We start from the raw sequence: 27,942 nt of genomic DNA, 5'->3' as shown, positions 1-27,942 counted from the left end.
TGGATTCTTGGAACCCATATACCCGGAATGTTAAAGCTAATATATTCATGAAGGCACTAGCAAAAGAGGAGATCTTCTCTCCACTAATGACAAATCCTTAAAACCCATACGCAAATTTGGAATCAAAATGAAAAGGGCATATTCAGGGCAATAGGTGTCTTACCCCACCTCACGGAAAGGCTGTTTTTCGATTCAAACCGAGATCCCAGTACTGGGAGGGTCTCCTTTTCTCTCTCTCCCCACATTCATAACCCAAGCATGAACTGACAAAGTCAATTCTTAAAACCCATAATGAACTAACGAATCATTCTACTCAAACATTAAACTCGTTCATATTAGATGATGGAAACACCTTACATTCTGATCTACTCCTGCTCAACATTCTCTTCAATGAGAAACCTACAGATGATGATGATGATGACGACACTGGGGATGGCGGCGGTGGCAACGGAGATGGTGGTGGTGGTTGTTGGGGTAAAGTATCTCTAAGAACTTCTCTGTTTGGATCAAGTGGTAGTTCTATCATAACATCCAAAGTAATGGGGCTTTCTCGGGCAAAGGTGGTGGAGTACTCACTAGACATCATCGCCGGTGCAACATCTCGCCTCTCCTCCACGGGTTGAACACCGGTGATCGGTGGTGTAATTCCGGTGGACTTATCCAATACCACTGAAGCCCTACAAATCGGACAGCTCGAGTGGGACTTCAACCACATATCTATACACTCAACATGGAAAGCATGGTTACACCTAGGTAAGCTCCTCCCCATATCATCCTCTTCAAACACACTCAAGCAAACCACACACTCTAAACCCTTCTTGTATTCTTCATTTTTGTATAGAAAGACAGGGAGAGTAGCAACCACTGAAGCATCAACACCATCGGTGGTGGAAGCACCAAAGGAAGACCCATCGTATGCCAACGTACGGACGTGATGCATTCGTGTAGGACCCAATACATGAATCGAACGGCTCCTCTGTCTATGGGCTTGTTCGAGCAGCCACTTTGTGTAGATATGGAGTAGCAAAACAAAGAGAATTATAAGTAGAAGAGATATAATGGCGGCAAGCAAGACTTTGCCGTCATAGGAGTCCACGCTCGGAATGATCTGATTCAAAGACCAATCAGAGCTCGCCATGGACGAACTGGGTCCTCGATTGGATATGAAATAGTAATAGTAATAGTAATAGTAGTAGTAGCAGCAGTAGCAGAGATGGTCAAGGAGGAGGAGAAGTGGGAGCAATAAGCATAGAAAGAGAGTAGAAAGGATGAGAACTTGGAGGAGACAATGAGCCCATAAAGAAGAAGCCAAAGGAATCTCTATTGGTAAACGAAAGGGGTAGCGTGGAATTAAAGTCGTTGATAACGGATTGAATTACGGGTCTAGTGCGCAAGTTTCTTCTACATTGCGTGTATCAGTTGCAACGACCCTCTAATTAATTAATTTGACCTCTCTCTCTCTCTCTCTCTCTCTCTCTCTCTCTCTCTCTAGAAACACAGAGGGATTCATAAGGAGCATGAGTGTTGGATCCTTGGATAAAGGGATTGGTTTGACTTAAAAGGAGAGGAGAGGAGAGGTTGAAGAGAGAGAGACTGAAATAAAAGTCTCGTGAAGGCGACGGCAACAATCGTTTTTATTGGTTTCATGAGGGTCTTTATTTTGAGTAGTTAGGATCAACAGATCCCTAGGTATCAAATACTGTTATTTTATCCCATTTCTATTCTTTTCTGGGTCTTTCTTTTTGTTTCTTTTTGGTTATTGGGACCCACGTTTCTGTACTCAGATTGATTTTCTTCATCCTTCTCATGTGAACCGCCGCAGTATTAATGGACCAAAGGGTAGTAGTGGATCTGAAGGACAAAATGGTTTGGTTATTATTTTTTTTTTTTTTATTATTTCAAACCATCTATTTACTTTAATATATTTCATCAATCAGATCATCAACAACGAGACAATAATGTTCAATTTGGTAATCTTTTTTTTTTTTTTTTTTTTTGTAAATCTCCATTGAATTTCTTGGTAGGTATAGATATAAGAGAACCATAATGAAGCATATTATAGTGACTTGACTTTGGGATTGGCCAAGCAAATTTTGCTCCCAGATGCTCAGGTATTGTGTCCAGTAGCAAGTCTTTGGCAACAGAGAGAGTCTTTGAAGCTGAGGAATATTGTGTTAATCTTAAAAGGCTATGTTTGATTGCAAAGGAAAATTGAAGGGCAGGATGGTGAAGATTTTCAATCTTAAAAAGAAACTTTCATAATAATTAGTTAACGTGAATGTATAAATTACTTAAATTTCTTATCATATTTATTAATTATACATTCTAATTTTTTTTTAAGAGTTTAGATGTAAATTAAAATAAAATTTTAAAACAAATATGAAATGATTTGAAGCTAAAAAACATAACCATGTGGAATAATGATTACAAAAGTTTTTTTTATCAAGCTTGATATTTTTACTTCCCTTCCCTTCAATTTCTCTTGCAACCAAACAGAACCAATAAGAGAATTAGATAAAACACTGCTCAATTCAGAAAAAGGCACCACACCCACCTTACACAGATGCATATTCCTGAGAAAGACCTATTTTTCTCCAGTACATGATGCACTGAAACAATGATTCACCATGATAATCCCACATGCCATTGTAAGCAAACATGCCCTAAGATCTCACGATTTAGTCAAAGAGAAGCAAATAGGCATGTCCTGTCCAGTGATAAGGGGAAATCATGGTGATGAAGGAGACCTAAACTGGAAGTCTTTCTTCCCCGCCCCCCCCCCCTCCCTCCCTCCCTCCCTCCCTTTTCTCTTCTCTTCTCTTCTCTTCCTTCAGGCGTCAGAGAAAGGAAAGGCTTCTCCCGACTAACATACGAAAACATGAGAAAATTCTACAAAATAACTAAGGATCTCGAAGGCAACATAACAATTATATGAAAGCACTGGAAGAGAATAAGAATATGAACAAATTTTGGATTGCTTTTGCAGTCATATTTCACCATTAATTTTCAAATTAGGAAAATGTTACTGTTTCATCAGCAGTTTGGCTGCTTTTACATGAACAGCATAAGGCCATTATAAATCAATGACTGTTATAAAAATGCAATGAATTGCATTAATCCTCTCTAATCTTACATCTTCCAGTCAATGAATGACAGAAGAAAAGAATAGAGATTTGCTATGTTATTGCCACTCCTAGGCTTTGGGGTCATTTGGCAGTAACGTTGCCAGTGGAGAGACATCTTGGAATAAACTCAGTCCATGAGTTTGTATCTCTTCTCTTGGACACCAGTAACTCCCATTTGTATCTCAATTATGGTGTGAAGTGGCACCTGAAAAGTGGAAGCTGCCCTTGTTAGAATGAGAAACAGAATAACATGTCTTCAAGTGTCCACATATTATATCTCAAGTACACTATTGAGATTGTGAACTGTCCTCTCTACTAATGAGGTTTCAATGGAAGCTCATTGTGTGTGAAACTGGTTGTGTTTCTCAATTACTGCATCAGATGTAATCGTAAACCATTGGTATGCCATGATTTCTAGTCTTGCAATTCTCCCAGCCAAATTTATACAATCAACAGTAATGCAGGAGTAGATTACAAGTAACTAACTCCGCAGTTTATAACCCCAAACAATACAAATAGGAGCAAGAAACAAATAAATAATACCATCAAATAAACCCCCAATGATACAATACCCATATAGGAGCAAAACCAGCCAAAACTCAACCCGGTAGGAGAGAGAAAGACCTTTTATAGAGCTGGAGAGAGAAAGGTGCGGCCAGGTCGGTGGGAGTACGATTGAGCTGCACTCTTAGGTGTAGATAGTTCCTAGGGAAAGTACAAAAACCCCTAAATATGAAGGACTTCTGACGGCTGGTTATGGAGTTATGCACTTTCTTGATTTTCAGACCTAGGAGAGAGAATGTGAAGAATTCTGCAGGAACAACAACTTGTCTTCTTCAGATAAACTTCAAGAAAGGATCGATTGATCTTCTTAGAGTATAGAACCAGTCCTCCAAAGGATATGCAGATCAGATCTCAAACTTGGGCAGCAATGAGGGTCGATTTGCTTCAAGAACAAGAACTCTTTGGTTGTTTGATTCTGATTTTGTATGCTTTAACAGGTCTGAACTTCAAATAACAATAAATAGAAAATAAAAATAGAAAAAGAAGAATCGATGGAGGGTTGAGAAGGGTGAGAGAGAATAAAGGAATGGGTATCTCACCCCTCAAAGGTTTAGGCATTTCACCTCTCAATAACAGTTTTTTTAGCTAAAGAGTATTCACTCAGTAATTCATTCATTCAAATCTGTCATTATAAGTACATAAGCTCCTCTATTTACAAAGGGCGGAATAGCAATCAAACTACTACTAGGAGCTAGTTTCCTAATAGGACTAGACACTCCTACTACAACTAGGAATTCAAAATAAGACTAGGACTTGACTTTATGACTCCAACATGGAGTAGGACTAACTAACTAATAGTCCATATAGGACTTTACAACCGACCAATGGCCTAATGGGCTTTTATTGAATTAAATAGCAACTAACTAAACTAATGAATTAAATCTCGTTTTTCTACCTTCTACCCATATTTTAGGCCCCTTTCAAAGAAAACCAATGGGATCAAAGGCCTAACATATATATATATATATATATATAACGCAACCTAAGGCTTATTTGCAATAAAATAAGCCCAAGTGACTTATCTACATCAAACAGAGTCATAGACAGGTTAGAAGCTCCATCAGAAAGGTCCACAAAGAATATCTTCCAAGCCAAATACCAAGCTTATCAGATGGCAGGAAAGTTCTTTTGCTTCATTTTCTTCTTTCGGTGTCTAGGAGAGAGAGGATGATGTTGCCCAAAGAATTAAAATCGAAAATTTTATACAACTGTCATCCGACCAGCTATGATGTATCATGTATGGGGTGGAATTTTAGGTAGTTAAAAAATGGCATATAGATAAACTAAGTGTAGGGTAGATGAGGCTGTTGAAATGGATGTATGGCGCAAACTATGAAGGACAAAAAGTAAGCAATGACCACATTAAAGCTGAGATGGGAGTAGCTTCGATCCATGATAAGCTACGTGAGAGTCATTTGAGGTGACATGGCCATGTTTAACAAAAGCTTTTACATGCTTCAGTTCGGAGGAGTGATATGATTCAAATTAAAAAAGCTAAAGAGCCAGGGCAGGCCTAAAATAACCCTATGTGAGGGGGTGAGGAAAGGCATGCATAGCCTAGGCCTTCTATCACATATGACTTTGAATAGAACTGATTGGAGAGCAAGGATCCCTGTAGCCAACCCCATTTAGTTGGGATAAGGCTATGTTTCTGGTGGTAGTGGTAGTGGCCTAGGAGATCTATAGCCAAGGTCAGGGGCCAATATTATCTAAACCCCTCTGTCAAGCATATGTATGCTTGCTACATGCAGAGCACAGAAATAGAGGACCACTTTTCTATCGATCCTTCTTTCTTAAGTTATCATATGCTTGCCTCTAAAAAGAACAAAAGCAAAATCTATTTGTAAGTCTTTTAGATATTACAGACCTCAATGTTCGGAATTTCCTTCAACGGTCGGTCTGCAAAATATGCATATAATGCTCTCAAAACAGCCTACAAGAGAGAGTAAAATGATTTAAGCAACACTCTTAACCATTTTTTTTTTTTTTCTCTTTTAGGGGGTTGGGGAGGTAGAACTCCACTGTCAAATATATAACCTGGTGAGAGATCAGTACAACAGGTCCACGTTGTCGCTCAAGCTCAATAATTACAGGCTCTAACCTGCATAAAAATTGTATACTGGCAATGTGAAAGGGAAATGTAAAACTACGGGATTTCAGAAAAATTCTTACTTCTTATAATTTCATACCTTTGGATAACATCAAGGTAAGATTCCCCACGAGGGTATCGATACCTGAGCTTATCCTTCTTACGTGACCTGCAAGTAGCCAAAAGCATCGTTATCCCAATGGAGGAAAACTGAGTCACCTACAAACATATGAAATTTGTAGACAGGTCCATTATTACATGCTTAGACAGTTAGACTATCTAATTATACCATCTTTCAATCGCCAGAGAATTTATCTTTCTAGCTATACAAGTGAAAATTTAAAACAGAAATGATTGAATTATCCCATGGAACTTTCTGATGATAAATAGCAACATACTCATACTCCTCCAGCATGTTTTTCTTTATCTCCTCATATGTCATTCCATCGCATACTCCAGAATTTATCTCATCAAGTGTCCGCCATTGTATCTACTTAAAAAAAATGAAAGCTATTTATAGGTATAAAAGCCAACGAAAAAACTTTCAATAAAGGAGTAAGGAAAAGATTAAACAAAGTTTTCTTTGTAATTAAGAATTAACCTTAGGAAATCCTGCAATGGGACTTGCAGTCAAGATTGTTCTTTGCAGTGTGCTAGTCCAAATCTAAACCATAAGAACAATGAAATGATTATAAGCATAACATGAAAAAACAGACTTTTAACTGTAAACCTCCAAATACATCTCGACAACCGAAATAATGACATATAATAATGGAGAAACTCACAGAAGCAGCCTTTTCAGATTTGAGTCGCTTCTCCACAAAATTAGCAAGTTTTTTTGCATAAATTTCTCCAGCTTTACTGTTCAATCACATTGCCATATTTTACACTAAAGCTCCATATAACTACAACTAAAATGGAAATTAATACCCCAACCAACATGGTGGAACAAAAAAGGAAACAGATCCTTAGTCATAATAAATGATTTGCAAAATGAGCAAGTACGGAATTGAATGATTGAACTTGTGCATGAGAACTTAGACGCACAGTAAAGAGACAGAATCTGTGATCAGAGAAGAGAACTAAGCAGCCATTGAAGCTCAGAAACAACTAATGTAACATATCCATGCATGAAATTTTTATGTTGGCATTGACATGCACATAACAGACAGCTAATACACATTTTTTGTGAAATTTATAAGCAATTGTTAAGTTTAACAATGACAATGAGATGCAATTCTCAAAACCTACTATGCTTGCCACCTAGACACACATATCAACAACTCCAAACGGTTTCAGAACTCAACAATCCCAGTTTTAATACAAAATGACACCATATTTTTTTATACCAAAAACAGAAATTTCCTATTATGTTTCCTACTTCCATTTCCGATATTCCGATATTTTTGAACTGCCCAACAATCACCACTGTAAGCACGTACCCAGTGCACGAGGCTCTTTTCCCTAAGTTTTTATTCCCAAAACCTTCTGGTCTGAGGCTCTCCTTGCTGCAACCTCCACAACCCTTCCCTATAAAACCTTTCTTCTTGATGTGGAGAAGACTATGCAAATGGAAGTTGTAGAGGACCCTACGGGATCTAATGGAAGTGAGGAGGAGCTGATTATGTACAAAAGAAGGGAGAAGAAGACTTGCCAGCAGTCATCTGATCCTCATTCTCCTGATATAGGTGACATTTTATAATTCTCAAGAGCTAGATCTCCCTATTATTGCTAGAGAGGAAAAATATCTTGCACTAATCATCCTATAGCGAAGTTTGTTTCCTATGATTCCATCTCTCATGCAAGAATTTCTGCAAGAATTTCTTAATTAGTTGCTATGTCTTCTACCTTTGTTCCCAAGAATGTAACCAAGGCCATGAACGATAGCAAAGCGAAGGAGGCCATGTGTGAGGAGATAAAGGCACTTGAAAAGAAAGGTACTTGGGAGATATGCTTGATCTTCTAGGAGGACATGTTCCTAGGTGATGTAAACGGGTCTTCTCAGTTAAACATCATTGGGATGGCACCATTGAGAGATACAAGGCTAGGCTGCTGGTTAAAGGATATTGTCAAGTGCATGGTTCGATGTCTAGCTGAGATCTCGCTAAAATCTTGTATTTTTTAGCTTTGGTGTAATGTAGAGTAGGATAGGGGTAAGTCTCAACTGCAGGAATTTTAATCAAAGAACAACCAAACCAATCCCGACAATATAACAAAAATCAAAATAACAATTATCAGTCCAGCAGGTTATCGATCTCAAGAGGTAAGAATAACAGAGCTCAACTCAACAGTAATCCTTTAGGACTACACCAGGAACTGATAGGATTCCAACCAGGTTCAGATCAACAGAATAATAAGAGTCACAGGCTTAATAACCAACAGAAAATGGAATAAACCAATCGATCTCAGTTCTGGTCTTGGCAGGTCGCTAGAAGACAAAAATATAGAGATTTTTAATATCTCACTACTGGCTGCACAGAAACAGGCCAAGTTTAGATCGATCTTTAGTGGGGTATGGGAGAATAACCGACCAGTAGTTGAGAGCAAACTGACGGCTGGAACTAATACCAACAGTAGAGGCTGGTTGGCTCATTCGTCAGAAAATCTGGGCAGAAATCAGAGATATAAATACCTGAATGTTTTGACAGCAGTAGAACCTTGAAAACAAACTTGAAAGAAATAAGAAAGCTTGAAGAAACCCTCATGGACTTCACATCGCAAGGAGTTGAATGGATCACACACCAAACCCTTCTCTTTGATCAAACACAAAGAAGCCTCACAGAGGAGGACGCAGCAGCATCTTTTTTTTGTTCATAAAATTCGTGGTTTCAAAGTGAGGCCTCTTTCCTTTATTTATAATGATGGGGGTTATAATAAAATAGAAACTTAAAAGTTACTAAAAAACTGACATAAGAATTACTAACATCTAGTTACTAAATCTGGAAAAGTAAACTAGGAAATAAAAGAGCTGGAATTAGAAACTAATTAAAAACTAATAACCCCATCAAAGCCCAAGTCGTGGGCCAATAAACCAGATCTGGTCGACCCAATCAGCCACTAGGGTTTTATATCTCACTCAAAATCTCGGTTTCTCGCTGATATTTTGATTCATTTTTCAGTTTCGACTCAACTTGGTTGAACCAAACCAAGTCACATGATATTTTAAACCCCATTTTGATAAGATCTTTCATCTTTCTCGCAATGATCTCACCTTGTGAAGAAAAATCCCACAAGACTTTGTGTTTTGGCATTTCTTCTTGCCAAATCTCACCTCTAAAGTAGAGATTATTAACTTCAACACTTTGAGAATGAAGATTGACCCTCAACATCAACTCTTGGAGCTCCATTTCTTCTGAAGAACACCTATTGGTTAAAAAAAAAAATTCTCAAGAACTGTCTTTTCCATATAAACATGGTCAATACTTATTTGTTGACTATGTACTAGTTATATGTGATACAATGTACACTAATCTATGGATTGATGGAGGCATATTTTTTTCTTCCTAAGGTAGAGCTCACCTACACCATTGACTACCAACCAAGGAGTTAAGGTACTATTTTGGATTTGATTTTTATAAAATCTAATGTTCTCACTGTGTTTAAAAGGCCTAAAATAGGCTAGATGACAAGTTTCAAGGACTAACTTGGCCATATGACCACCAAAACCCATCCCCAAGTTTTGTCCTGTCCAAAAATACATGGTTTAGCCAAAGATCTCACGAGACCTCAATTTTTGGCCTGTGCGGAACCATGGGTGAAACCGAGACCTTGAACCTTGGTCAAGTGTATGTGGTTGATTATCAAAAAAGACTCTCATTGATAAACTTAACTCCTTAAAAGTTCTCTTATTCTTGGCACTTAATCAAATTGGCCCTTCTACTAGTTATATGTGAAAAATGACTTTACTCATGGTGGTTTGTAGAGGAAGCGTATATGCGAGTCCCTCCTGATTTCAAGATTCTTACAGCAGAAGGGATTGTGTGCAGGTTGACGAAGGATCTTTATAGTTTTAAACAATCTCCAAAAGCTTGGTTTGAGAGATTCAGAATATCTCCTAAGAAATGGACACACTCTAAACCAAGCCGCCACACTTTGTTCACCAAACATGGCAGTGGTAAAATCACAGCCTTAATTGTCCATGTAGATGACATTGTAGTAACGAGAAATGATCAAGTAGGGAGGCTCAAATCCTACCTCGCCCAACAATTTGAGATCAAAGATCTTGATAATATAAAGTATTTCTTGAGAATTAAAGTGTATAGGTTGAGAAAGGGGATCCATATTTGTCAGAGGAAGTATGGGTAAGATCTCTTAAAAGAGATACGGATGTTGGGTTGTAAACCTTCTAACACTCCTATTGATCCAAATATCACAAACTAAGTAATGACAGTGGTCATCCATTAATGATACAGGAAGGTACCAAAGACTTGTGGGGAAGTTATTCTATCTTCACATCACACATCCAGACATCGCATATGTTGCTGGAGTGCTGAGCTAATGCATGCACTGATGCAGTAACATGGATTGACCATTATATGCACCCCCCCCCCCAAAAGCCCAGAATATAGAACCGGACTAAACAAGGGTTTTGATTTTAGTAAGGATATCTAGGGTATTTTAATTCTATTATTGTATTTTTTTTTTTTTTTCCCTTTCCCCCTAATTAGTTTCCTACTTAGCTACAGTTTTTTATTTCCAGAATAGGTGGAAATTTGGAGTTTTTTCCTATCTTTTTTTCCCATCTATTAGAAGATAGATTGGAATATTGAAATGAAAATTTAAAGAAGTTAACCTCATGGTAGTTGGTGTGCGGGTGGCCTTTTTTTTTCTGCTCGTCTCTCTCTAAATTTTTCCATCAAAATTATAAGGAGCTTATCTCACGGTGGTGGAAGATGGATTGGAATATTAATCCTGTCCTTATCTTACTGTTTTATACTTCCCCCTCCCTATTTAAATTCCTTTCCTGTTTATTTCCATTCATATACTTTTGTCATGTTTTGGACATGATTTGGGAATCCATAGGGACCGATCTAACTCACTCTTTGTAAGTCCGATTGGCCTGGACTTTTGGGTGAGGAATGAGGATTCTCCTTCCAAGGTGACCCAAACATTCAATTCCTTCCCTGTTGTCAGATTGAATTCAGCAACCAAAGCTGACTCCTAGAGTTCCGCCTAGGTCTACTTCTGAGTTTTTTCTTTAATCAAGTTCTGCTTGCTGATTTGACCGGCTGTTGTTCAGATTCCACAGAGCAGTGGATTAGGAACCTAATTCTGAAATTTCATCTTGATTGAAGGCGATACAGTTGAGTTCTCTCACTCGACCTACATGTGGCTTCCCGCTGGTTCACTTCTTCTATCATGAAGAAGAAGATGAGCTCTTTTAGTTGAAATGTAAGGGTTGAAAGATAACAAGAGAGTAGAAGAAGAGAGAAGGTAGGAGAAGAAGAGAAATTGGGGATGGAAACTTGTGTGTAGAGAATGATCTCTCCTACACACACATATTATATTATATATATATATATATATATCTTCAATAATATGTTATATGAAATTACATACACCTCCCTAGGGAGGTAAAGAGGGAAAAAAGAAGAATTACAAAATAAGGGAATGATTAGCTTAACTAGTTCCCAAACTACCCTTAGTACATAATCTCTAACACTTTTATCATGTACAATCAAATCCATCTTGCTGTTATTACATAAATACCCTTCTTTTCATGTTCTGGTTCCACTTTATCCCCCTTCTTAGTTAATTTCTAAAAATACCCTCTGCCTAACAATTGCTTCCAGTTTAGTCTCAATTCTGTTTATCTTCCAAAAGGATCTTCAACTGTTCATAATATTTACAGTTTTTTCATTCAGGTCTAGCATCCAACGGCCTGAACAACATCCCGGACAGCATTCTAAAGTTTCCAAAAGCACTAACGAAGGGATTTTAGGAAGATTACTTGAGTGTCATATTATTACAGGAATTTAGAGGGTCATAATCATACCTCAAAACTGTATCTCCCCCAATTCTGCCTCTAACATTAGCCCGACTCTCTCCATGTCGAGTAAGAAATATTGGGCGGGGTGTGAGATGTGTATTTACCTGCAAACATATTAATAACGATTCATTTTGTTCCTCATAGGACGTACACCCGTGAAAAATAAAACAGAATTGTAGAAACAATTACTGTATCAGCCAAAGTAACTATTTAATTTTAAGCTGTAAAGTGTCAACTTAGTCATGGTAAGCAATGTAGCACTCAAACTACAATTTTGCAGTTACATCACAAGCAAAAAACAGGAAGAGGTTCATCTGAGAAACCAAGCAATAAACTTTCATTTTATGGAAAACCAGACACCAAATTTGAACAGACCATCTCAAATCAAGAGTTATGTCCTGCCAAACATCAGTTCATCTCACCGGAAAGCAGCCAATCCATTCCTCTGTTATTGCATTTTCCTGCATGCTGAAGCAATTTGGAGTGATGTCTTGAGCTCTACAGGTTTTGCTTGGGCTTCTCTAGAGGAATTTCTCACTATTCAAATATGCAGTTCTCAATAAATGCAAAGAAAGGGAAAAGATTACAGGTGCTGATTCCAGGGGCTAAACATGATTAGCCCTTCGAGAATTATGCTGCACCGCCTTGTGTGGTCATCCAAAAGTCAAAGATAATATGTTGGGCTGGGCATCCACCCATGTTGAGTTATAAACTTATAGTATGACTGATACTTGCATGGAAACCAAGAGGCACCTTTTTGTATAGTAGGTGCACAGTTCTGTCCTTGTAGGCTTGGTCTTTTTGTATAGTTTTGTTGTTTCTTGTGGCCCTGTAAAGTCCAGTGGGCTTTCTCTTTTCCCAATACAATTTCTTTGCCTCTTGAATTTTGAAGGGGGTACTGAGGAAGAATGAAAAGATTCTAGTCTATCAAGTAAGTAGCTGTTAGTATTATCACAGATTCCGAGTTCCGACACCTATATTATAGATCAATACTTCTCTGAAAATTTTATTTTATCTTGTTCACAATGAATGATGACATGAACACACATAGAAAAATGAATCAAAAACTCCGGAACACGGATCATTAGAAATTCACGAATTAGAAATGCTGTAATATCTTCTATCTCATAACTTGTCATACCAGACCAACCCACTGAAATGCAAATAGGTATCAGTCATGTGGTCGTGCTAGCAACATTTTATATGTTTTGATGATATCTGCCACATGGAAAGGAGTTGACCAAACAAGGCTCTTCGAACAAATTGAAATAAAAACTTCTTGCAAGATTGTACCCTGATTTGAAGAGAACTATATAAAAATTATATATCCAATACACTAACATCATATAGATGTCAATGTCATGTCTGTTCAATGATGTGTCAGAAGTCTTGTATCTTACTCTGAAACAAATTTGGGGTCCAACTCTGGGTTACAAGCTTAAGAAAGGCCAAGAAAACCTTCTGTAATGAGGATTTCTACCATATTTGTCACAACGTGTAGACAACCCGAGGCATTGGAGGGGGCCTAGATGCAAGGAGACACAAACAAGGCACCTAGGTGACCAAGGAGTGTAGGCGACGTAGGCATTGACAACTATGATTTCTACACTTTTTTTTTTTTGCTCATACAAATACAGTCCAAAAAGAATTAATCTAATTAGAAGAAAAAATGCTGCATCATGCACTTGGAAATGATGAATGAATTTTTCAATATAAATGGTCATTATCCTCCTGGCCCATGTCTACTAATCCCTTGAGAAGATTCACTCAATGGATAATGATTTAAATAATTGGGTAAGCAAGGTTAATGAATTCCTGGATCATACTTTAACAATTGCATATGCTATTTGTAGTTAAATGACCCGTACCCTTCTTGATTAACAAACAGATAAATAGAAATAAAATGTGAAGAAATAACTGATACCATAGCTTTCTGTGCTTCAACTTACCAAGAAAAAGACAATCCTTCCTGGAAGGTAGCCGCTGATATTGTTCACCTGAAGCAACAGAGAAGATTTCTCAATATACCTAAAATCAAAGATAATCAGCGGAAAAAGACATTAGATGGAATGTGTACTTGGAAATATAATGACTGGTGCAAACACCTATATGGTGCTTGCCTTGGGCACCTTGGCTCCCTTTGGTGTCATGCCAACTATTGACCAAAAGCACAGCCCCAATCATAGAATGGCCAAACAAAACACAATGACTCAACATCAGGTTTGAGCTTGCCCAACCTGAGCTACATTTCTCAAACCTTAACACTGTTCTGGTGCGAATCAGGTTCAGTCAGATTAGCTTGGATTGGACCTAGAAGATGAATACATCTTATCCACAGACTACAAGAACAAGAATCAATGCAAAGAGAAGTAGTCAACCACATTCCTTTAAAAAGAATAACAAAGTGTAACATGAAAGCATATATAACCCCAAGTACAACTACGATTTCTTCTTCTTCCTCTTTTATCTTCTTTTTTTTTTTTTTTTCCAGTGACCAGGTGGCTTTATGACAAAGCAATAGTGTGTTCCAAAAGCGTAAGCATATATACCAAATGCCTAAACTAAGTAGAACAACAATGATTTCTTCTTCCTCTTTTATCTTTTTTTTTTTTTTTCACTGACCAGGCGCCTTCATGACAAAGCAACCAGATACCTTGAGCATGAAGGCAATGCCTTGACTACTATGCATCCCTCCTCATCTGGCAACATCCACCTATCCACTGCCTCCTCTCCAGCATCTGCTTCTCTCTTCTTCACCTCCTCCTCTGTAGAAAACCCTCCTTGCGTCTGCATTTCTTCTCATTTTCACAACCCTCACCCCACAAGTACGCACTCATATGGACCGCAATTTGGCAGAGAATGTGTCATTCCTAGTGAAAGAGTCACTTCTATAGTATCTCAAAACAATTTGACATAAAATGTTTACTACCTATTGCAACCTCAATAAAGTCAAATTTTGATAGTATGGTACGATTGAAGCGATGTAATTACAACCAAAACAGCATACTGATCATAAACTGGACTACCAGCTTCAGTCCATACAAGACAAAATCATTAAAATCCAAGCTGATGATACAGCAACAAAGAAATTTAGAGCAAAAAATATCAAGGAAAAATATTTCTGATAAAAGCACATTCACATGCAAATTGACCATTTCTATATACAGATAAAAAGAAAAAAAATTCCTTTAGAGAGAGGCATGCCAAACTTACTTGTATCTGACCACCTTGTCCACTAGCCATATCAATCATCTTTATGTATGACCCTTCTTCCACTGGTTCATATGCCTGGCAAAAATGTTCAGTTTAGAGCTAGCATACATGAACCTAAACCTCACAAAGCACAAACATGCACCCATGTCACCAGGACACAGCAGTACAAGGGGCCTACAAAATGCCAGCAATAGACACTACATGTTACCCTGTGAAAAAAACAAAAAATGCCTAGAAACACGTTATTCTGGGATCAGCAACTGCAATGGGCACTAGAAATATTTAAGAAGGTACCGAAGAAAAGCTGGGGGAGGTGTCTATTTTATGATCATATGCAGAAGTTGTAGACTTTTGGTCTCTTTTCGAAGACCCCATTCTCCTGAACATTTAGTCCTTTGTCCACCCCCCCCCCGGTTGGGATGCTGGGCATCAGACCTCACTCGCTATCATAAAGCCAAGTGCTGTACCATCATAGTTACAAACCCAATTTCTATTCCTTAAGTCAATCATGTAATGTAATCCAATGATGACAATGTTAAATAATTAGGATTTGACACTCTTCATGATGTGTATTCAATGATACCTTTCGAAACTTAGACACTTAAAGCCCATACACAGTCAATGTTACACTGATTAAGAGTGTCAGGCAGGCACCTTCTCATAATTTGCCAGTCGTGCTTTGAAGTCTTGCAGTCCAGCTTCAAAATCTGGCCTGCAAAGCAAAACCAAAAGCTTTGTTCACAATTCTATTAAGATAAGCATGAGGTACAAAACCAGCTTTATGTTGAAAGATTTTAATCAATTGAGAATCTATTATCCAAGAAGACCAAAGGCTATGTGCCATACTCACTCTTCTGCATAGTCAGGACTTTGTTGAATTTTAAGGCGTATGTTTCTTTCAATAATGTGTGCATCATTGCATATTGTCTCCAAAAATATAATCTGTATGGGAAAAATTACAACATGTAATCAGTTCAAAGAACTAAACAAACCTTATCTGCTATATTTCAATGTCAGTTCAAAAAAAAAATTGAATCTGATTACTGCAATTTCCAAGTAAAAAGGCTTACTCAACTTATAAAGCAAAAGAGAGAAAATAATGCCAGGACACTGATCAATTTTTTTACAGAGACAAACTGTTTAAACTTTAAAGACCTACTTTTGCTGTTAGTTTGTAATCTAAATGTTACCTGAATCAAGCTTCCTAGTATGACAATAAAAAAAAAAAAAAATCGGGGAAACGTAAGTCACAAGATAGAGAAACCAACATAATGGATGCATCTACACTCTACAAGAATTACTTCCAACCAACAAGGTGTTGAATAAGTAGAAGAAGAAGAAAAAGAATGAGTCAATTACTCTCCTGTCCCATGTATGAAGAAACTGATTAACTTCTATAACTTGGTACACAATAGCTTCAAAAAAGTAAAACAAAATAACATATATAGATGTTGCAACTTTTCCAAATTTAGTGGTTTCTTGTTTATCATTTGCACTCCCTTCATACCTTTGTCTTTTGTTGGAAAAGTTTTCTTTTGTAAAACCAATTCCACCAAGTGTTATGTACTTCCAATATTCCTCTCATTTTAGCCAAAAAAGACTACTAATAATAATGTCAATAATAGTTATTAAAAAAAAATTATAAACAAAACTCAAATAATCAAGCTGAACATATCGTCAAACAAGTCAAATATCAAAGATACAGCTCAGGTACACTCTAGAATTAGCCTACCAAGCGTGAACATGCAGTGGGTGAACCACCACACAGTGATTCATACCGAGGAGGACTTCTTCAAAAAACAACCAAAACCAATTGGATGATCACAACAACTGACTCTAAAGTCCTTCTTCCACGACATAATGCATGTTGTTCACAATAATATGATATAGAGAAGGTTTATTATCCATAAGGTTGATTATGTTGAATATCTGCTCAACTTCAACCCATAAATTCTGGTGGATAAGCAAAGCCTGATTATGCCATGGAAATGGTCCACCTGGCAGCTATCTAACATAACATCCTTGAAAATTTCTAAGCTAATTATGCTACCTTGCATTTCCCTTCAGCCATCTTCATTAGCATATTCCTCCGTGCCTTGCTACTGTTTGTGGCATCAAATATTCCAACCTACAACCCAATTAGAGCAAGTAAGACAAAAGGATTACAATAAAAAAAATAAAAAAATCAAATATAATAGCACTTTACCTGGCCGCCTTCTTGCATCCAGGATATCATATCATCCATTGCCAAAGCTGCTACCTACTGGCAATTGATATTATTAAGATTATGTGCAAGGCAGAATATAAGAAAATAAAATATTACAATGTCAACCCAAATTGATCCTACTATACAAATCAGATTTGGACACAGTTCATCCCGGTCTAGGCTTCCAAACAGGTTTGGGCCAGTCCATGGAAGTGCTACTGCATCAAAGCATGCTAAAACAGGTCTAGTCTAGGGCCTTTCATGTTACGCTAGTACTCATTATTTACTAATGTCCTAACAACCAATTTTTGTCAGTATTTAGTCTGCTTGACATTCATATTTATAAACTAAGGCATTGTTTGATAACGTTTCTGCTGTTTCTATGTCTAGAAATAGCAGAAACAACTTTTCATGTTTCTGGAAACAAAAACGGATTTTTTTGTGTTTGATAAACCTGTTTCTTGAAACGTTTTTTGCAGACATAATGCCACTAAAAACCCCAATAGTATCATCAGATGCCCAAAAGGGAGAGAGGGTTCGGTTGCCTCTTTTTAGGTTTAAATACTTGAGAGATTTATCAGGCACAACAGCCTTTTTTTCTCTCTAAATTCGTTTCTAGAAACGACAAAACAAGTCCGACTTGTTTTGTCAAAGTCGTTTCTAGAATTGTAAATAGGCATAAATTTTGAATTATGTTTCTAGTAACGGGTGAAACGGAACAACTTTATCAAACGCTTTTTAGGCTGTTTCTCCGTTCCTAAGAACAAGAAAACGCAGAAATGGCAGAAACGGAACGTTGTCAAACGGTGCCTAAGTAGGACACATAAACATTCACCAATCAGTCAATGACTATTCAAAATTCATCAAGAAAAGCAACAAAATATCAAGGAAGTATTCCATTTTCCAATATCCACATTTTTGGGCTTAGTTATATTCGTTTTTTCAATTTTTACTCAGGTTTTTTTTTTTTTTTTTCCGGTTCTTAAGCCCAATATGGCATCATCCTAATTCAAAACCTGGCAAAATCAAACCAAGGTAACACCTAGGTGAGGCTTTGGCAACCAAGGTGGGGGCCAAGTTGTAAAAACTAAGGGATTGCAGGCATTGCCTATTCTGAGGAGCCTTGGTGCCTAGTTGATGCCTAGGCATGTCCTAGGCAAGTCCATGATAACATAGTTGTGAAGGCGCTTAGGTGAACCAAGGCGGTCGAGGGGTCAAAAGTTAAGGCGACACCAAGTCACCAACAAGGCACCAAGGTATTTGATACGGTCGATACTTAAAAGGGACATACCAACCGAAACCATTTTTTCTCATAACTCCTCACAACGGTAAATGGGTATACCTAGATTGAACTACAGCCCTCTTATCAATCTCTTTTTCAGTTTTTGGACTTGGGCATTGAATCATCCATAAATAAATGATTCAAAAGCTGCAAAGAAAGTGTTCTTTAGATTATTATGCAAATATATATATATATATATATATAAGATTGAAGGGAAAAAAGTGCGTAACATAGGTAAGGTTGAAAAACTCAAATTTTTTGGTCAAATTAATGTTTTTTGCCTAGCTTTTTGCTATGGTTGAGTAGATAAGAGGAAAAAAAATTGAAACATTCCATTGAACTTGTTTACCAAAGCTTTGTTTCGAAATGTGCTTCTTCCAGGTTGTTCCAAGCTGGGCATGGAAATGCTCCAGCTTGAGAGAAGTATTAAAGTAATTGCAGGGGTGTCTTTGTAATGTATCTTATGTTTCAGTGGCATATGAGTAATTACTCATATTTTTAGGGGTCTCTTCTAATTAGCCACATTATTATTCTTATAATATATCTTTAAGGTGTTGACTGGGGTAACATAACTCCCTAATCAACCATTTTCTGTTTTCTCCCCTATTCTCTCCTCCTCTTCCTCTTTCTTCCTCTTCTTCTCTTGATACTGCACAAGTACTGGTTAGTGTTTTTCTGATTTTATCACATTTATCAATTTTTATTATTTCATGTCACTTCGTGCTGTTTCATTTCTGTTCATACTGACCCGAAATCGACTGATTTATTAAATGTTTCATGTCATGGCATGTTCAGGTTAGGGGTAATTTTTTGTGTTGTCTTCAGGTTGACCACTTGACCGACCTGACCCATTTAATATTCAGGTTGCACCTCAGGTCAAGCCATTTTGTGTATAAATAACTGATTATGAATCCAATTAATGACAACAACAACAAAAACCAAAAAGAAATACAACAATAAGAACAAAAACAAACAAAAAAGAGCAGGAACAGTTGAGGTGACAATTTTTTGTCTGACCCATCTGCATCTCTCTGTCTGAGGCTTAATGAGTTTAGACATGAATCTTCTATCCAATGTGAGACAAACATCTTCTACAAGACTTATAAACAGTTCAGGTCTGGGTTTGGCAATTAGGGAAACTCAATCTGACTATCTGGATTTCAGGTTAGAGATGCTAAGATGCATAAAATAATGTGTCAATTCATTTAATTCCTTTTTCATAAGTATGCCTAGTTGATTGGAGTCATGAGCTAAACAATTCTGTTAGAATTAGTTCTCCCAAAAGAGGACAAACAAGGTTGGAGTTGGAACTAGGTCGGACGAAGATTGAAGACCTTAACCAAAACTTTCATTCAGGTCAGGCATACTCTAACCCTTATTTTGCCAACCATACAAAGAATTTTTCACATCTTTAGAGAACCAAATAAAAGAGAGGAAATTATTAATATATTATGTCCATATATAAACATATAAAAAAATACACTGCAGGATCTTTTGATGCAAATTCACCTCATTGCGTGCCTCCATGCCTTCTGCGTTGTCAACTCGAAAAAAATCAGCAGACTGCAGTAAGAAAAGTTTAATCTATTAAGGCCCTCATTTCCAAATGGACACAGCCACCAAAAGAAAAATAGAAAAAAGAACATTCTTCTAATTGATCTTTCAAAAAAAATTATGAGATGTTAAGATGAAACAAAGCTAAGTTAGAATGCAATACTAATTTTTAATGTACTTTATTCAAGCATAATCAGAACTTTCTTCTTTTTTATCAAACTTCCTTTACACATCACAAAAATCTAACCTATTATTCCTATCCAGACCCTCCATACAAAGATATTTTCATAAATCAAAGCCTGGCCCTAATATGTATGTATGTGATCTCATTTAATGGTATACATCAAAAACCATTTTGATGTTCCACATTATTTTAAAAGGAATAAGAAACTCAATTTCCCAAGAAATGTCCTCAGAAAAAATTGCGAAAAAAATGAAATACTAAAAACATATGTCAAATGTCAAATTGTAGGAAACGCATGAAATTATAATAATGTGAACCACAAATCAAGCAAGTATTTAGCAAAAGTGCAGATGCTTGAGCATACCTGATTTGTTCCATGCTTGAGGCGACGATACTGTTACAACCAAGAGTTGAGTCTCATCAAATTTCATTGTGGATTTGGTTGTCACAAAGCACTAAGGATCAAAAAAAATTATTGTAGTAGGGGGGCAAATTCACCTTCCCAATATTGAAATGCTTAGTATCATGACCCAGCCAGCGGAGATACCTTGTAAGTTTGGCAGCAGTAAAGGTCTTGCCTTGGGCAGGCAACCCAACCTAAAATATTAGCAACATCTTAGGAACAATTCTTAGCAAAGAACTGCCATGGCATGCATAGGTCAGCAATTAATACAAAATTCACCATGAAGGCCAAGTAAAAACCATATTTCCACTTAAACCATAGTATCTCCTATAAAAATACCTAGAGCCAAGTAATGCCGTGTACAAGGTTTTCATGCCAGCCGTTTTCTAATACACATTCAAATTACTCCGATAGGGGACTTAAACAAATGTAAGAATACCAGAACAATAGCCAAATGTCTATCCTCCTTAGGTCCAAGCATCTGATCAGCTACAGCTCCAGCTGCAACGGCTCCAGCAGCTTCTGGCATGGCATTCTGACAATCAGAAGAAGTACAATACTAGAACCATCACCAGATTTTCAGTTAAATCTTTCTCATGAAATATAATTTAGGGGAAAGGAGAAAAACCTTGCAGTCTTGTACCAACCTGGGTTTCAGAATCCAGCTTCAGATCCATAGTGAAAGTAGTTTGACTAGATGATTTAACTAGTCTTGGAGATCCCACACCTCTATCCACAAAGAGGCCCCTGTAACCCTCCTGCTTTTGCGTAGGTGAAAATGTTCCCACTGACTTCGATTCAGCCACATCAGGTGAGGAATAAACTTTAGAAGCATCTGAGACAAAGACTTCCATTTCCTAAGTGAGAGACACAATTAGTCACACGACTGGATCCACAATGCATAAACTCAACAAACAAGAATGTGACAGCAGAAGACACAAAGGCACCTATTTCACACGCAATGAAGAATAAGCAACAGCAATATAACATGCTTCATCAAATGTGAGGCACATAAAACTGAGAAAATATCAATTCACCACCTTAAACCCCCCCACCCCAGAAAAAAAAAAAAAAGGGTAAAAGAAATAAAATCAACCCCCCATCAACGTATCAGATTTTGATTCCTTTTAGGATCACCATTTAAATTTAAGACCATATGTAGAAACACCATAAGACCATAAACTTAAGATTCTGTTCTAACTACTTTTATATAGATTCACCACTTTACACTCGTTTAAGATTCACGCATTCATTTAACTAGTAATGCAACAACATAAATATGATAGATATATCACTGATATAGCATAGAAATTAGCAGGAAGGGTTACCAGGATAAACCTTTCTTATTTCAGGTTGATCAACTTCAACTGAAACACCAACAGTGCTGTTTGAATCTGAACCACTGCTTGAGCTATCACTGTTATATAAGTTTCCAGAACGAGTCAATGATTTTGGATTCTCTGTCATGTTAGCTGCATAAACCAGGCCTGAGTTTGCAGAAGTCACGGGAGCTGGAACAACATAATCCTCCAGATCAAGCTCCAAACTTGTTGCAGTTCCATTCTGCATACAAAATGGAGGAAAGAACTGAAATGGATGAAAAAGGGTGTACACAGTGCATGAGTGTCCCGCCCCTGCGGGGTCTGGGGAGGGTCATAATGTATGCAGCCTTACCCCCGCTTTGCGAAGAGGCTGAATTAAGTTTATAAGACGCATAAAGTTTACCAAAGAAGTAAAGGAATCTATTCAGAAAAATTTAATAATTAATATACATAGATATGCATCAGCATAGATGATCCCCATTTGCAGCAAACAAATTCATGTACATATTTCCACACGTTCTCTTCTGAATTTAGTTTCAGTGGGTTTATGGAGGTTATTCCAACTGTAAAATAACTTTATAATTATCATCAAAAACCATTTCCACAAGTTTATGGGGGGCCAAATACGTATACCAGAGCTATATAAAGGAAGAGAACACAATTAACTGGTCAATGGTGAGGGACAGCCAAGGTGCAAAGTATCAGTATCGGTCAATGTATCGGAAGGATGATTTTAAGAGATGTATCAGAAAAATGCTAAGAGACACAAGATACGCATGAAACACTTGAGAAACGCATAGTTACGCCAAGGATACATGCAAAATACTATTTTGAAGCATAACACATCATAAATCAACAGTATTTATCATAGGACATTAGGTGGTCGGACCAAATATTCATCACGTGGAAGATCAGTTAGGGCCCAAATTTTGTGGAAAAATATGCACTGATTACTTGTCAATTTTGAACTCAATCAAGTTTGGCCATGTGGTAGTATAAAACTTTGAAGATTCATGACATTTTAAAAACAAATGGATGACTATGAACACAAGGGAATGATCCCATAAATGTGTGATAAACTATGCCTTTCCTATTCAATGGTTACATTTCCCAAATCATCCTTCCATGTGGCACATTAGGTGGTCAATGCAAGGAAGCTGCCATGGGTGGACAGACCACTAATGGTCAATGCATCAATGACAGCTTTCACCTATAATAAAAGGGTCTTGCTTGGTGTAACCACAGTTGGTTACACTGAGACTGCAACTATGACAGCTTTGCCATCCTTGTAATAGGGGGCGCAGTCCACTTTGTCCTGTAGGGGGGCATAGATGGTATACTATACCGTATGAATATGTCAGTGTCATTATTAACCCTTGTCTTACATAGTAAGTCCACATAGATTGGTGAAAACTCAATGTAACGATGCTTGGTTACACCATGATTAAGCCCATTATAAAATAGGTACTCTTTTGTCCAGTGCTCCAATCACTTCACATGATGCTTACTAATATTAACTAAACAAAGCACAAGTACAATGGAAAAGAAATGTAACATTATGCAATAGCAACCATAGACATAAAAAATAAATAAATAAACACACAGTAACATCATAAACAAGTGGCAATCACGATCCCAACCCCAAATACTTGGTCCCATCAACCACCATAAACAAATGACTCCCAAGTCTTTGGTCCTGTCAACCACCATTAAAAAACAAATAAAAAAAACAAAAAACAAAACAAAACAAAATAAAGAAACAGAGAGGGACTAAAAGGAAGAAAGATGCTGTCCCTAAAAGCCAACAGATGCAATATACCGGATTAGCTTCAAACCGTGGAATTGCTATCCTGATGCAGAGAAGAGGTACTCCTTGAAGTACCAACACAGGAACCAGCATCAAAATAGGCCTGTGGTTCCTTCAAACAGGCCTAGGGTTCCTTAAGAACCAGTCTTGGTTCAACTGAACCAGATTCTAGTTCAGGTCTTATGGCTTGGGTGTTAGATGCTCCACTCAAAACCAGTCATGAGGTTTGTTAGAGCCGTAAATTTTGTTCTTTTCATTATTTAGCGTAAGATAATTGGGTTCAATTAGGATTTACAAGCCCTCCCATATTTTATCTCCTTGTCTTACAGTGTCCTATTTGAATTAGGACAGTCCAAATAGCCTATGGTTAGGAGTTTTAACTTTTTTTAGTTTCCTATTCAGAGTTTGGGAATTAATGCTTAACACTATATAATGAAGTAAAGGGTTAGATCCTTCCCCACAATTTTAATGATGATTAAGAATGGCTTTTTGCCTCCTATATTCTGTGAGCTTCAGAATTGCTTTTGCATGATGCAACAGCAACACTTGGGGAGATGCTAAAGCTGGTTGGTGGGATTCCAACTTAGTTCCAGGTGTCAAGCTTGGTCCATATCTTTCTATCCTTCTTCCATTATTCTTTATCTTCATTATTCAGTCCAGGAATTAGGATAGTTAACAGAAATTCTTCTCAGTTTCAGTATTTTAGAGATCAGATTTGGTGTCCACTTTCTTCTTCTTTTCTTTTTTTTGTGTTAATGATAGGTATCCAGGCCTTGGGCCTGCGAGACCCTTTGGCCTGACTAGTCTCGCAGGCCCATACTGACACAACTGCATGGACCAGTTATACCAGGGTGAATGAGAACCATTCAACTTTCACTGAAAGCAGTGAAGATCACTAATCAACCTCATATGAGTGGCCCCAAGGAGGTAAGAGGAGTCGAACTCAAAACCACATGCTTCTTGAGGTGTCCTCTTCAGATTGGCATCCTATTACAAACTTACAGTTACTGAATTCTGTTGATTTTTTTTATATACTTTTGTTTGCTGATTTTAGTCCTTTATAATCTGCTATCGGTATTCAGTTCCTGAATTCTATTCCAAGAATCTTATTCTCGGTAGGATACTACTTTAGAACCAGATCAGACCATCATACCAGAATCATAATTGTTCCACTCCTTAGATCTGACCTTCGACCAGAAATTAAAGGCCATCTGAGTTGTTGATTATTAATTATTAAATCTCTTAAATGTGGTCTTTTCTACTTCACTGAGGTTCTGGATAATTTTGTATTCTGAAACCTATCATCTAGGGCTTTTAGGAACCCGCATGGCTGATTGAAGTTGGAAATACAAGAACAATAATTAATAGTACACTATGACATGACGGATAAAGTGTTGCAGCATGCAACTTCAACCATTGAAACAATGCTCTTCAGAAGACAAAAATATTATCAGATCTTTTAATCCAAATGTGTTTCATTTTATTCAACTTAACCAATATATTACAAATCCCTTCCTTTTGTCATAGCAATAATTTATAACTCTTGTGGAAGATAGCTGATAACTTCTATGTTTAGTGACTTCAAGACCGAGTTTACTACTTATACCAAAGTAAGAGATTCGATTGAAAGTCAGCAAAAGGATTCCTCTGTTCAGAAACTGTTCTGAATATAATTGCGTTTCATTGCACTTTATTCATGGGTGAATGCTAATTAGTATAGAATAACGCATATCAGCAAGTAACATTTTCAACATGAAAACCAATCCAGAGATTCCAGGCAATGAAAACTCAAATACATATTTATCAATAAATAAATGGGAACCTAATTCTACCTCAATATTCGTGTCTGGTGCCACATTGATGCTAATATCAGGAATCCCACGAACGGTGGAAGGTTGAAAATTCTGGTGATAAACTCTCCAACTAGCCGCAAGATCAAAAGGAGATAGCCTATCAGATTTGATAAAGACACGATACTCAATTACCTCATCGCCGCTGAACAAGAACAAAGCCTCCCTGGCATGTCCTTGCAAGGTACCCCCCGCTAGGAGTCGGTTTGGGCCCTCCTCAACAATACAAGGCGCATTACTGTCATGTGGCTTCAGAAGAAACTTGAAATCCAAAGTTTCTACCATCACAAATGGTACATACAATAGGATTATTAAAGAGAATGCTAAGCACACACACACAGAGTGAGAGAGTGAGAGAGTGAGAGAGAGATTCAATTAGGAAGGAAACAGGAACAGCTTACCATGGTTCGGATGAACAACAAAACTTAATTCCCACGTCGAAGTAGACTCGCGCTCCAGTGAGAGCTGAAAGGATCCAAGAGAAATGGAAATTAGGAGAAATTTGTTCTGAAGAAAAATGAATTTGAATCTGAATCAAGTGAGAGAAAGTGTATACGGCTTTTGAAGGATCCCAAGAACCGACTAGAGGAACGGAACCGTAAACGTGAGGGATGAGATCGCCTTTACATTTGTCATTCTCCATTTTGAGGGAGACGTAGAGCTGCTCACCAGAATGGTCCACGTTATCTTCTCGCTCTTCGCCGCCATGAGAGCTTTCGGAGTTCTTTGAAGCTCCTGTCCCCATTGCTCAATCTTTTTCTTGAAATGTGTCAGTATTTCGATTCTCTGATGATTATATGGCCGTTGTCTGCAACTCTATTCCAAATTCTCAGTTGCCTTAGGCTTCGTTAAAGCCTCAGCTTCTTCGTCGCCTTCTTGTTCTCTTAATCCGATTTGAGAAAGGAGGAAGATAAAAAAAATATATTAGATTAAAGATAACGAAGAGAGCGCGAGAGTGAGAGAGGAATCCGGCTATACGCGACACGTGGCATCAGCAAGGCGGTTCCAAGTGTCATGACTTTTTTTTTTTTTTCTTGGGTCAAAAAGTGTCATGACTTGTCGGATGAACGAAGAGGATATCAAATGAGTGGTGGCCTGGTGGGATCTCAACAAGTAACTGTAAATATGTGGTCCTACCTTGGAAAGGGATCCTGGCCGTGTGTTGTTTCAACAATTTTCCTAGTTTATTGGATATGCCACGTAAGCCATGCCCATGGTTTTTTTTTTTTTTTTAATCTATTCTTGTCAGCACTCACCACAAAGTAAATGTCCTCCCTGCCTAGCAAATATTATTTTTTCCTATACCCATCGGATAATCGTGCCATGGCCTTTGACAATAGATGTCATAGAGAAGCATGGGGCATGAGGTACAAGGATAAAACGGGAGAATGGAACCAGTGAACTTTTAGCACACTACATTCTATACAATATCAATCAATTGTGTTAGCAGTTGTTTTATGTGTATAGTCAAATTTAAGGAATTTTCAATCTAGGAAAAAAAAATTAAGGATTTTTAATGTTGAATGGACATTTTTTTTTATATTTATTTATATTCGAACATAATGAAAATTAATATTAATAGTTTAATATTAATTTTTTAAAAAAAAAAAGCATGAAATCCGGCATGACCCCTCCACCAAGACATAGAGTCATAGAGGGGGCAAAATGATTGTCCACCCTCTCCGTTTAACAAAAATAATAATCTTACAAGACTTCTTTTTTTTTTTTTTCCTATCACTTTGTAACTTAGGTGGATTAATGACAAAGTGAATTTACCAAAAAAAAAAAAAGGCCATTAGTTTCAAGGAATCCTCTCCCTTTGCCTTACCTCTCAATAGTTGGGATTGAATAGTGAATGTGGAAATTAATTTTGTATGTTCATACTTGTATACTTGTAGAAGTGGTGCCTTAATACACGAAGTGAAGACAAAAGAATCCAACAAGTGACCTCCTGTGACACCTACACTCTACAAGCAGGGTACCATCCAACTGCAGTAACAAATGTCTTACTCTATGGTCAAATTGATCATAGCATACTTGGGAGTTGTTGGAACCTTTTAAGCCAATATATATATTCGTTCAATCGTAACCCTTCCTGTTCAGCTGCAGGAAACCTTCACAATTCAATTGTCGATTTTTTGGCATATCTCGCTAATTCAAGCCCTCTTATGTGTCTTTTACTAGTTCTACTTTCACATGCTCTTTAACTTGACCTAATATGCCATCCAATCCACAGACATTGATTCCACTCGGTAAATATGGCTTAGGTGGCTTTATGTCTATAATGGATCTTTCTAGGCTTGGCAAGTTGTTGTTCCGTCTAGTGGTGAGTAAATATTTCATGTGTTTTCCCT

General features: G+C 37.4%; 2 protein-coding genes across 3 annotated transcripts; both read right to left on the bottom strand.

Annotated features, from left to right (window-relative positions):
- Window positions 1-292: 292 nt before the first annotated feature.
- On the bottom strand, window positions 293-1,468 carry LOC122087412 (RING-H2 finger protein ATL63-like). The gene has a single exon (XM_042656539.1). The coding sequence runs from the start codon at window positions 1,136-1,138 to the stop codon at window positions 314-316; it is 825 nt and encodes a 274-aa protein (XP_042512473.1). The 5' UTR covers window positions 1,139-1,468; the 3' UTR covers window positions 293-313.
- Window positions 1,469-2,959: 1,491 nt separating this feature from the next.
- LOC122071848 (6-phosphofructo-2-kinase/fructose-2,6-bisphosphatase-like) lies at window positions 2,960-26,476 on the bottom strand. Of its 2 annotated transcripts, none has more exons than XM_042636282.1 (23): window positions 26,145-26,476; window positions 25,990-26,053; window positions 25,571-25,866; window positions 21,948-22,172; window positions 21,257-21,466; window positions 21,049-21,168; window positions 20,705-20,803; window positions 20,571-20,600; window positions 19,978-20,031; window positions 17,187-17,240; window positions 17,031-17,108; window positions 15,831-15,922; window positions 15,635-15,692; window positions 14,981-15,055; window positions 13,717-13,764; window positions 11,774-11,871; window positions 6,564-6,639; window positions 6,380-6,442; window positions 6,177-6,268; window positions 5,879-5,947; window positions 5,727-5,790; window positions 5,557-5,622; window positions 2,960-3,330 (listed from the first exon to the last, which is right to left on the bottom strand). In XM_042636282.1, the coding sequence occupies exons 1-23, from the start codon at window positions 26,331-26,333 to the stop codon at window positions 3,253-3,255; spliced, it is 2,298 nt and encodes a 765-aa protein (XP_042492216.1). In that variant the 5' UTR covers window positions 26,334-26,476; the 3' UTR covers window positions 2,960-3,252. The 2 variants fall into 2 exon arrangements, with proteins under 2 accessions (XP_042492216.1, XP_042492217.1); XM_042636283.1 differs by having other exon boundaries at window positions 21,049-21,144.
- Between the last annotated feature and the right edge of the window lie 1,466 nt (window positions 26,477-27,942).

The sequence above is a fragment of the Macadamia integrifolia genome, chromosome 2, assembly GCF_013358625.1.
Source record: "Macadamia integrifolia cultivar HAES 741 chromosome 2, SCU_Mint_v3, whole genome shotgun sequence".
Classification (NCBI taxonomy): Eukaryota; Viridiplantae; Streptophyta; class Magnoliopsida; order Proteales; family Proteaceae; genus Macadamia; species Macadamia integrifolia.
Note: the sequence above shows the minus strand (reverse complement) of the source record. Positions and strands in the feature narration are given on the sequence as shown.